The following is a 12379-nucleotide window of genomic DNA, read 5'->3' on the forward strand; positions in this document are numbered from 1 at the left end:
ACATAATTTCCATTCTGTGAGACTGTTTAACCTCATAACTTCATTTACTAAATTAAATAGATATCCACATGTATAACCAGAGTAATTTCATCGTGATGAAGGTCTTTGAATTCAAATCTTGTACTAATGATGTGAGGAGCAAGTGTAAAAAAAGTTTCTAAGGCAAATATATTTCTGAGTGAAATTTTATATTTGATTCATTTTTAACTGAATAACTAAGTTGTTTATAAAGTCAAACTGACAGATTCAAAATGATGTTACCATGTAAGGGATGCAGCAGCTATAAATTCAGCACTTCGTTTCATTTGAATTCAATGCATCAAAAAAGCTCCATTTATGAAGTTAAAGGAACACTGTCAAGATAAACATGACATTATTAGAAAACAGAAGATGCGTTCCTATCCACCCTAACTTGCAAGGTGCTGAACTCACTTAACACCCATTGAGTTCAATGGCAATATAGCCCACATTAACAGCACAGGTTATTAAAACTGAATTTTGAAAATATAATTTACTTTTCACTATTTATGCTATATACCTTTGTATATCAATTATCATGGAAAATTAAAATAGATGAGTCAGTGACAGACAGGATCTGGAATATTTGAACTGCAAACAGAGTAGGGGAATTTTTATTTATTTTAAATCTTTCTATTAAAATGTAAAACAAAATCAGGATTACCAATACATATAAAGAAAACACAAAACCATCATGCTTTCAAATCAAATAAATTTCTGTTCACTGTTAAATCCTCTGAGGAAAAGGAAATTCAACTGAGTCTACTTCTTTGATGTTGCAAAAGATATAGCACTGATGTAAATAAAGCTCTCAGTTTTGACAGATTCCCCCTCACTTAGAATAGCTGAAATAGGTTTATTTTTCTATCTAACTGAGCCACATCTTTACCAAACCATTTGCAAGAACAATTCCATTTAGATTCTACTTTTACATTCTTGACCTTACCAACAAAAAAAAAAAAGAGCAATTAATAGTTTTTTTTTTTAACAGTGGTATGTACTTTTGAATATTTAATTTAATATAAAATTTTAGAGCATTTCCAACTTTAATACCTTTCTTTTTAAAATAAGACATTCCTAATTAAAGTGCTGAATTTGGTATTTCAAAGTTCTGCATAACCGGAAGTAATGCAAACAATATCTTAAAGGGGAGAATGAGATGAATGGGGTTGTTGATCAAACAGGAGTTGTAATATTAAGGACTAAATCCTGCCAAGTGCAGAGTATCCTAACCTCCCAGTGAAGTGAATGAAATCAAAGAAAGCACTTAGCATTTGGAAGATCAGGGAGCAATACTCATTCTTTTGTAATCTGAAGTATAAATAGGTAAGGACTGTAAGACTTAAAAAAGAAAAAAATAAGCAAGTCTCCAATGTGACTGAATAAAAAGGGATGTGTAAAAAGTGTTACAGTACAACAAAACATAATGAAGTACCACAAATCACTTTTCAGGGCATTTACCAATTTGCATTTGTAGTATTTACACACACATACACATTGTAACCTAAACATTAGCAAAGCACAGTGTTGCATTACTACCACCAAAGCCAAATGAATTAGTGAGAGCAATGCGTCGTTTTTCACTTTTCCAGTCTTGGGCTGTTAGCGGAACATAATTGAGATCAAAGTCTGGATCGGTTCTATCCAGGTTGAGAGTAGGTGGTAAAATTCCATGGTAACAGGACAGTGCAGTAAAAGCTGCCTCTATAGCCCCTGCAGCCCCCAGGAGATGTCCTGTTGCTCCCTTTGTTGAGGAAACTGCAAGAGTGTATGCATGCTCTTTAAAAAGTCTCTTGATGGCTTGATTCTCAGCAGCATCTCCTAGTGGCGTAGAAGTGGCATGTGCATTGACATATGTTATATCCTCAGGACATATTCCAGAATCTTTTATTGCTGCAGACATACATCTAAGGAAAAAGAAAAATAGAGAGCTTGATTTCCCGCTGTCTTTTGTAGTCACCGCCATCTGTTCAGAGTGGAAATGGCTGTTAAATGCTAAAATCAGAATGGTTGCATTTCACAGGCACTTTGCTCCAATATAAATGACTACACAAGATGCAAGGCAGAGCAGAATGAGACTCATTTACTTTATCAGCAACAGAAGAATAATATACACACTTAGATCTTGGTCATCTTAAATATTTTATTCTTCTATAGAATATATTGACTGGAATTAAAGTCTACAGTGGAAAAACTGTTATACCACAGGTTGAAAAAGGGGATATAATGAATGAAGCCACAGGTCACAGATATAATTGTCCATTAGAGGTCTGTTTTTAATCCAAAGGTCAATCATTCTCCTTCTAAAATAAGTTTTATTATCTTAAATTATTTTTCCCAACTATTTTACAACTTCAATTACCCTCTGCTGAAGTTTCTCTAGTTTAGCCACCAGGTCAGAAGCAGAGTTTCCTCAGTGATTACAGCAACCATCTTGATCATAGTAAATTAAACAAAAAGTTTCCTAATTTTTACATTTTTTGTCCCTCATGTTTATATTATTCCCTTTTGCTCACAACATCCCTAGACGCATCCTCACCACTGTTCAGAACTTTACTGCAAATTGCTTTCTCCCCTAGAAAAAATCCAGAGGGGCAGGAAAATCTCACAGAAACTATATGCCCTTGACATTATATAAATTGGGAAGCAAATAATTGATATACAGTAATAAGTGTAGTGTATACATTTCAGATTTCTTTGCTAACGTAAAATATATAACAATTCATAATTTAAAATGTTTAATATAAAATTTTCTATTTCCTGTTGTGAATTTAATTCATATTCTGCCACAATTATAAGATGCATATAGGAAAACTGTGTTACAAATGTGTGATCATATCAGCTCAGTGGTGAAAAAAATCTGTAATTTGAGAGAAAGTTCATGGTTAATCTCAGTATCTCATCATAAATGTCTTAAATTTTCTAAATAAATGTCTAAAGCAATTAAGTATGAATCAAGTACTATAAAGAGAAAACTGGTAAATTAGTCTTCTACTTTAAAATCTGTTAACCAAGCAAAGATATGGTATTAAACACAGACATCAGAACAACATAAAATATGGAGAACCACCTGTTTGGTCATTTAGTCCATTTCCTTGCCAGGGAAGTTCTTCCTTACAAAGGAAAAAATCCTGGGAGGCATGGTATATTAAGAACAGAAGAACTGAACTGACTATGAACTATTACTACAATAATAATTCTAATGGGGTCAGTACAATGCACTGGCTCACATAGGCACACTCAGCAAACTCAGATTATTGACAAATAGGTTTAGCTTTGATTAGGTGCCACTGTCATCCATGCTTTCACTTTTTATTTAGTCTGTATTCTTGGATTGTTTTACCATATTCGCTTTTTCTTTGACCATTTCATATGGTAACAATAATATGACATACGCACAAAGGGCATCACAGCTGCTATGAAAACCATTACTTTGAACTGATATGTAACATTTTTAGCATAATATTACCATAAACTCTGAAGGCTAGTAAAGCTACTACTGTACCTGTGATCTTTAGCAATGACCTATAGTCAGCCTACACAAGGCTCTCAAGCAGTAAATAAATATATACAGATAAGTTGTTTCATTGATAATTTAATTATAGGGTATTTACACTATATACACAATATAAACATAAAATGTCAAAACAGTGAAACAGTAAAAAGATATAAACTGTGTGTAAACTAGCTTCATAAAAAGAACAGGAGTACTTGTGGCACCTTAGAGACTAACAACTTTATTAGAGCAGAAGCTTCATAAAGAAGATTTTCTGTCTCAGTAATGGATAGAGCAACATGCCTTCTTTTCCACAGATATCCCATGTAAAAGCAGGCTTATTTTAAGACTGGCAAAAGATTGCTGAAAAATGGCACTATACTATAAAAAATAAGACATTTAGTCAGCCTACAGCATGAAAATATCTTAATTCTAGGCAAACAGAGATCTGAGGACATACCAAAGTGAAAATCCAAAGTGCATTTCTGCTGTCTACATCCACCAACTCTAACCTTTTCCACCAATACCACACTGAAGGCACTGAGTCTGCATTAAGACCCCAACAAAGCAAGATACTTAAAACATGTCTCTATTTTAACCATGTGCTTAGCATAGACACATCTACGGAACTTGTTCAAACCAAGTCCTAAATCTTTTTGAGAGCATTTTAACTATTCACACTGATAATATCTAAGGTAATTATTCTGGGAATTGACATTCTCCAACTACTACACAATTGCTAATGTACTATTTGGAAATTCAATGTGGGCTAATTAAATAGCATTCCTAAAGAACACAGGTAGCAGCATTACCTGCTTTCATAGCTGAATATCTCTCCTCTTAAATACAGAGGTTCAAAAGGTTTTATTGTATTCAGAGAGCCTTTAACATCTGGCTGTTGTTGGGAGTCATTTATGGTGAAAGCTGTGTACATCAAAAGTAAAAGTGAAATATTTTCCACATTCAATAAAGCTTCCATAATATTACATAAGGCTGAATCTAGTGAGACTACCTTCCCACAAGAAAAATAAGATAAAACCTTACAAAAATCTTCCATTGTTCAGATTAAGTTTTCAGGCTTTTTGAAAATCTGCTTACCGTTGTATTTTAAACACTCCCACATCAGTTAAAAGATATGTGGATGGTATTCATGCTGAGGTGCACAATATTTCTCTAGACAAATTTACAGAGAATATTGACCAACAGAAAATAATAGCTTAATAGTTTATCTGTCAAATTAATCTACAAATTCTTACCTAAAAGCACCATCTCCATCTGAATTAGGTGCTGTTATGTGGCAAGCATCACCAGAGAGTCCATAACCTAAAATTTCTGCATAGATCCTGGCTTCTCTTTGCATAGCATGTTCATATTCTTCCAACACCAACACAGCTGCACCCTCTCCCATTACAAATCCTTCTCTTTGTGAGTGGAATGGTCGACATGCCAGTTTAGGGCTTGAGTTAAAGTTAGTGCTGAGAGCCCGAGCTCTTGCAAATGCAGCTATAGACAAGGGGCTAATAGAAGCTTCTGTTCCTCCAGCCAACATCACATCAGCATCACCATAGCCTATAAATCTAAAGGAATCTCCAACAGCATGTGCTCCTGTGGTACAAGCGGTTGATACAGCATGATTGGGCCCCTTCAGTTGGTATCTAATGCTGATCTGACCTGCTGCCATATTGATTAAGATCTTAGGGATAAAGAATGGGCTGACTTTGTTATAACCTTTTGTTTTAAACATCAAGCCTGTATTGGAAATATCTTCCAGTGGAACCATTCCCATTCCAATTGCCACACCAGCAGTTAAGTGATCCAGTTCAGACTGTGGATGCCAGCCAGAGTCGTTTATTGCTAGCTCTGCAGCACCCAAGGCCATGATAGTGGCAGAAGACATGGATTTGCTTTCTGATTTTGACACAAAGTTTTCTTCACTGAACTGACCCTTGCCATTTCCTCTTGGCACACAAGCAGCCACTCTACATGGAACACTTGTATATTCTTCCCCATCCAGAGAGATAATCCCACTTTCTCCTTGGAGAAGGCGATTCCACACGAATTGAGTCCCAACGCCAAGAGGAGACACTAAACCAATACCTGTGACAACTACTCGCCTTTGACGTTTGGAAAGTGACTTGGTGCTGAAACCATTTTTGCTACTTCTTAAACACTGATGTAATTTGGGACTCCGGTGATGAAAATTTACAATTTTTAAGAAATCTGGTAAGCACTGTGAGATCATGGTGGAGAGCAGGGTAACCTGAAATACGTTTCTGTAACAGGTAAAAAAGGTAACAATGAAATAGCTGATGTAAAAAGCATTTAAGGTACAGTAAAATTAGGACTTGTCTTTTAAATGCATGTGTTTTCTAAATTGCAGAGAATGGTGTTCCCTGTGCCCTATCATGGCTATTTATTACAGTAAGTTAAGGAACTCATCATAACCTTTACGGGAGACAGCATGGTCTAGGGGATAGGGCACTAGACTGGGAGTTGGGAGACTTGGATTCTGTTTCCAGCTCTACCACAGATCTGATCTGACACCTTGGCAAGTCACTTCACCTCTCTATGCCTCTCTTTCCCCTCACACCTTTTGTCTGTCTTGTTTATTCAGATTGTTAGCTCTCTGGGACAGGGATCTCTTACAATGTGTTCATACAGCACCTATTACATTTGGGCCTCAATCTCGGATGGTATTGTAACACAAATAAATAAGAGCCGTCACTTGGGTATCCCTCACTTTGCACTTTTATAGAGTTTTATACTTTCAATAGGCTGTAAAAATATTAACTAATCCTTTGATTGCCCTTAATGTTAGTTTAACATTGTATTTGAATGAATATCCATTTATATGGTGCAAAAATTCCTTTGCTCTATCAAGACATTTTTGATTTAACAACTTAATAAAATCCGATTTTTCACATTTGAGATAGTTTGTTTGATTAAACTTTAACCATAAATTTAGATAATGCAATTCTATAAATTAGTCCCTAATTTAAACTAAATTGTTGCTAATTGGGGAAAAAAGTTATTTAAAGTCATATAGTATATATCAAAATACTGTTGAGCATATGAAGTAGTTAATTTACATTTATTAAAAATGTAGTACAGTTGCGATTTAGAAAGCTATGAAACATGGCCATTTGCTCTTTTTAAGCAATTATTTGAAGTGTCTCCAAAACACCATATGTCTCACAATCAAATGTATTTGCCTTCATCAAATGACATCTATGCCATTAGTTGTATTGGTATAGTGAAAATAAATGCACTGGAATATAATGCTGTGACAGGATTAATAGCTCTCACTTTGAAAATAACCATATCTAGCATCATAAAACATTGCATTATTATATTAATGTTATAGTGCACCGTCAGCTGAAGAATCTGGTATTGATCACTGTTAAAGAATTAGATACTAGACTATTGGTCTGATCTGGTTTGGCAATTTGTATTCCTGTTGTGTAGGTGCTCATGAGGGTATTATTTGGCTTGCAGGAACTTTATTACCTGTGATGATACACAAGAAAGAAATAACCCAACTTGACTATTAAGTGTCCAAGTAGAGTTTGCAGGGCTTCCAATTAGAAAATAACCACTTTCTCTTCTAAATGGAGCAAATTTGGTTTGACATCCATGAGAAACAAATAAACTTGGAACCCCATGCCATTTTTTTACCAAATAATTTTTCCGAGGGGAACTGCACTTGGAGATAATATCACTGTAATAGAATGCTGTTACGTACTCCTGCGGCTAGATAAAGAGTTGGATGGTTATTTTTGAACAGAGAGTATTAATCCTGTGACAGCATTTGGTTCTAGTGCCTTTATTTCTATTGTGCCAAATGTTTAATGGTGTGATGTTATTTTATATGGGTAAAAACATGTGATTGTAGAACACTAGATATTTTGGATGTTGGCCTTGTTGTTGTTTTTGCCAAGGACAAGTACTAGTAGAACTTTTCTCACTTTTTTCTTATAATGTTTCCCCTTCATACATATGGCCAAAGGCAAAAATGAAGAGCACTGAAAGGACAGGGAAACCTATTCTATATTTTGCATGTAGCTTCTTCAAGTTTGGTAAATATCTTTTCCAGTTGGAATGAGTGGGAGGAAAAACTGAAAGTACGGTAATTTTATTTCCTGTGACAACAGGCTGAAAAACACTATTGGTTTTAAATTCACAGCAGCAGCATGTTGTAACTTTAAGGCTGCTGCTTTCCTTTTTATATTCTGCTGTGGGTCAACAGTCAGCATATTTGGCAGCGAGACTTCAGTATGTGGCATAATACGCTGGGTTTCTCAAGCTTCATTTCATTGCAACCCCCTTCTGGTAACAAAAATTACATGACCCCAGAAGGGGGGACTGAGCTTGCCCAAGCCCTGCTGTCCCAGGTGGGGGGGGGGGCCAAGGCCAAAGTGGGAGTCCTACCGCCCCAGCAGAGGGGGAGAGGGCCTGTACCCTGAGCCCCGCTGCCCAGGGCTGAAGTTGTTGGGCTTCGGCTTTGGCCCTGGGCTGTTGGACTCGGGCTTTGGCTCCAGACCCCAGCAAGCCTAAGTCAGCCCCAGTTAGGGTGACCAGATGTCCCGATTTTATAGGGACAGTCCCGATTTTTGGGTCTTTTTCTTATATAGGCTCCTATTACCCCCCACCCCCGTCCCGATTTTTCACATTTGCTGTCTGGTCACCCTAGCCCCAGTGACCCGACTGACCCACAATTTGAGAACCACTGAATATATTGTCAGAATAAACCTTATAACAAGGTACGTTCTGAAAAAAACAATGCTTAGTCACCACCTTAATTTAATGGTTATTAATGTTCTATAAAAAGAAATAAAGTAATGTTAAACTAACATTAAGGGCCATCACAGGATTAGTTAGTATTTTTTACAGCCTATTGAAAGTATAAATCTCTATAAAAGTGCAAAGTGAGGGATACCCAAGTGAAGGCTCTTATTTATTTGTGTTACAATACCAACAAGTTTCTAGCCCTTCTGGCTGTGGAGAAAGCTTCAAAATGTGACCCCCATTTACGAACCCTAAAGGCTCGTAAAGCAGAACACACACACAAAACAAACACCAAAGCTATTATTTTACTTAATCTCATGATTTTAAAGCCAATCTCATGATTTTGGTGTGCCTGACTCATGTTTTTTGAACATTTGGGGTTGGCAATACTGCTAGAGTAGCTGAGATTATTACACAGAATACTATTTTGTTATAGGGGGTAAACCTTTACGATTCACCAAAGGAGGAGTGGAGCCCTCCAAACTGAATAAAACTAGGGGATATTTTACCGTTTTGCTCCCTCCCCTGGCTTCACTGCCAGCCCCTAGGCACAGCATTGAAAATAGGGTTACCAGCCCTCCAGGATTGTCCTGGAGTCTCCAGGAATACAAGATTAATCTTTAATTAAAGTTTATGCCATGGGATGAAAACCTCCAGGAATACATCCAACCCAAATTAGCAACCCTGTTTGAAAACAACAGTGGATTTTCAAGCCTCACGCCTGTAAACACCTGGGGGCTAGGGAAGCGGTTACACAGCCTAGTGAGTGGAGGCCTCTCTCCACGCACTGTGGGGAGTGACTCCAGCTCAAGCTCTAACGCTGCGCGATGCCTGGCGGGCAGAGGGGACTGGCGAGCACAGGAGACGCTGGGACCGCGCCTCCCTCACCAGCAATGGCAGAGCTCTGCTGGGGGGGGCTCGGGCGGGGGACGCCGCTCAGCCTCCCGGCTTGTTCCTGGGTGTGAGTACAACCCCCTCCCCGCGCCCCAGCCGCGTTCCATCCGGGGGCAACCTCCCCGCCCCTAGTATCTAGGAGAGGGGGAAACAGCCCTGGCCCATTTCCAGGGGGGGCAAGATCCTTCCCCCCGCGCCCTTCCCGAACCTCCTTCTTTCATTCCATCCCACCCTGGAGACAGGCACATTCCTCGCATATCTGTATCTCACCTCCCCCTCTCCTCTGTGGTCAGCTCTGTCTCCCTCCCTTTCTCCAATGGCGGTGGGCTAAACCACGTGAGGAAAAAAGGGGGGTCTCAAACCTCGACAACTTGATAATCGACTGCCGATTCCTCGATTGGTCAGAAGCGCCGGCACCAATCTAGAAATCGGCGCTGGATTGGTAGGGCATGTGACCTGCTGCTTCCTTGGCTTTCGCCTATTTATCTGTGAGGTTGGGGCAGGGTAAGATGGGTGGTGTGTTTATCTCACAGACTCTGCTTGCGACACCGGTTAGAATCCCACCCATGACAATAAGCAGAGCCTTTCTTCAATTTGCTCTTAGGTGGTGGAAATATTCTCCCTACTTATCTTAGAGCACAGCGTGAGCAGAATCGAAGAGCTATTAGGATTATCTACAGAGACCAAAAAGAGGAGTCAGAACAAAAACAGCAAGGCAGAGCCCTAGAAGGAGGAGTCATAGAGATTTTAAAAAACCACACAGAATAAAGTTATATTGAAAAGGAAATTAATAAAAAAAGAGCCAAGCACTCTCGAAAAAGTCACATCCAGAAATAGAAAACATGCAAAAGAGAGCACCAAGAACTCAAAAATTCACTTTCCCTCACTTTATTTTTTTTCACATCATCTTATTTAGTATTACACATATAAAACTATATTAAAAAGAACATTAGGGTTACAAATTCTGAAGTTAGGAAATGCTAGAATTAATATTGCTTTTCACAAAAATAGTCTTTAATTACACAGTTACATAGGATCATAAAGTATATGCACAAGGGGACCAAATTAAGGTTGCACAGCATGTCCGTGCCCCCAGTCCCATTTTAACACGCCACACCTGCATCAGCTCCTCATTCCAGTCCCAGATCCCTGAGTGTCACATCCCCGTCCTCTCTCTCCCACCCCCACCCTCTCCACTTCACCAACTCCCTTGGATTGGCAATTTATTCCTCCATATTCCAGTCAGGTAGCTAAGCTTCCTCCTCCTCCTCCTCTCTGCCTGGATGCCAGCAGGGAGGCATTAAAAGCACAGGAAAGACAGGATCCTCACTCTCAGTTCCTGTGCCTGGCACTTCAGCAATCTCCAACTGTTGGGAGGACCAACTGAGAAAGTCCTGCTCAGCCTCTGCATCCCTCTGGTGGAGTCTGCCCACAGCAGATAGAATCTTCAGAGATGTGAGCTGCCAAACTCCCCTGAGCGCATGCAAACTGAGATTTTCAGAAGCTCATAACTTTACCAAATTTGGGCAGATTTTCATGGGGATGGCAAAAAGGCACATCCCTGACATCAGGGCAACCTGCCCCCACCAAATTTCATGTCCTTACTCCAAAGTATGGAGGCACTAGAGTTGCTCATCAAAATGGTCATAAGATTTTTTTTTAACATGGGCAAAACATTTTTCCATAAAATTTTGTTCTGAGAAACAACAGAATTGTTTTTGCTGAAATTTTCCAAAAATAGTTCAGCCTGAGGCTGGCACCCCGGCATGGAAAATTTCAGCCCAAATGGTTACATTTGGCAAAGTTATAAGCAACTGAAAACAGGGTTTTATAATGGAAAGTGTCCAGGCAACGTTAAAATGATGGATGTTGCTATCTGCGTTGCCTATAATAAACTCACTGACTCACCCTGTGCTCTTGCCTCAGTTTACTCATCTATAAAATGGGGATCACTTTACCTCACAGGGGTGCTAATGATTAATAAACCAAGCTGTGTTTATAAAACACTACGAGATTCTTGGATAAAAGCACCTGTAAATGCACATTATTTGGTAGGAGGAAGTTTCTCAAGTGTGTAAATGAGCTGCTCTAGTTCAAAGACCCTGGTGATCTTTCGGAGAAGAATCTGAAGAAACTTGTGTGTACAATTATCCCTAGAGCAGGGGTAGCCAACCTGAGCCTGCGAAGGAGCCAGAATTTACCAATGTACATTGCCAAAGAGCCACAGTAATACGTCAGCAGCCCCCTATCAGCTCCCCCGCTGCTAGCGCCTTCCCTCCCCGCACCTCCTGATCAGCTGTTTTGTGGCGTGCAGGAGGCTCTGGGGAGGGTGGGGGGGAAGTGAGGGCACGGCAGGCTCAGGGGAGAGAGTGGGAAGGGGTGGAGTGGGGGCAGGGCCTGTGGCAGAGCCAGGGGTTGGGCAGTGAGCATCCCCTGGCCCATTGGAAAGTTGGCGGCCGTAGCTCCAGCCCCGGAGTCGTACCTATACAAGAAGCCACATGTGGCTCCGGAGCCACAGGTTGGCGACCCCTGCCCTCGAGGTTCAATGCAAACAGACAAAAGTGAAATATGTATACATTGTTGGTACTTGCTTTTTGGCAAAAATTATTAAATGGGGTGCCATACTGATGGGAAAAAGAACAGGAGTACTTGTGGCACCTTAGAGACTAACAAATTTATTAGAGCATAAGCTTTCGTGGGCTACAACCCACTTGCTCTATATGCATCCGAAGAAGTGGGTTGTAGCCCACGAAAGCTTATGCTCTAATAAATTTGTTAGTCTCTAAGGTGCCACAAGTACTCCTGTTCTTTTTGCGGATACAGACTAACACGGCTGCTACTCTGAATACTGATGGGAGGTCATCTAGTCCAACCCCCTGCTCAAAGCAGGACCAACCCCAACTAAATCATCCCAGCCAGGGCTTAGTCAGGGTACTTGCACATTATCCATTTTAGGGCTTTATAGGACCACAGTATTAGAAAAGGATAAGCAGCTTCAACATTACTTTAAAAGCAAAGCAATCAGACCACACCATGTAGAAACTGACCAAGATAAATTATTTTGTATTTTGTACACTACATACACCTAGGGCCTGATTTTCAGAGAGACTACACACCGCAACCTCAAGGGAAACTGCCTATTCTTTTTGCGGATACAGACTAACATGGCTGCTACTCTGAAACCTG

General features: G+C 39.6%; 1 protein-coding gene across 1 annotated transcript; it reads right to left on the bottom strand.

The window, feature by feature from the left end:
* Positions 1-614: 614 nt before the first annotated feature.
* On the bottom strand, positions 615-9597 carry OXSM (3-oxoacyl-ACP synthase, mitochondrial). The gene is made up of 3 exons (XM_065398628.1): positions 9464-9597; positions 4771-5787; positions 615-1925 (listed from the first exon to the last, which is right to left on the bottom strand). Exons 2-3 carry the CDS (start codon positions 5754-5756, stop codon positions 1523-1525), a joined length of 1389 nt encoding a protein of 462 aa, XP_065254700.1. The 5' UTR covers positions 5757-5787; positions 9464-9597; the 3' UTR covers positions 615-1522.
* Between the last annotated feature and the right edge of the window lie 2782 nt (positions 9598-12379).

The sequence above is a fragment of the Emys orbicularis genome, chromosome 2, assembly GCF_028017835.1.
Source record: "Emys orbicularis isolate rEmyOrb1 chromosome 2, rEmyOrb1.hap1, whole genome shotgun sequence".
Lineage (NCBI taxonomy): Eukaryota > Metazoa > Chordata > Testudines > Emydidae > Emys > Emys orbicularis.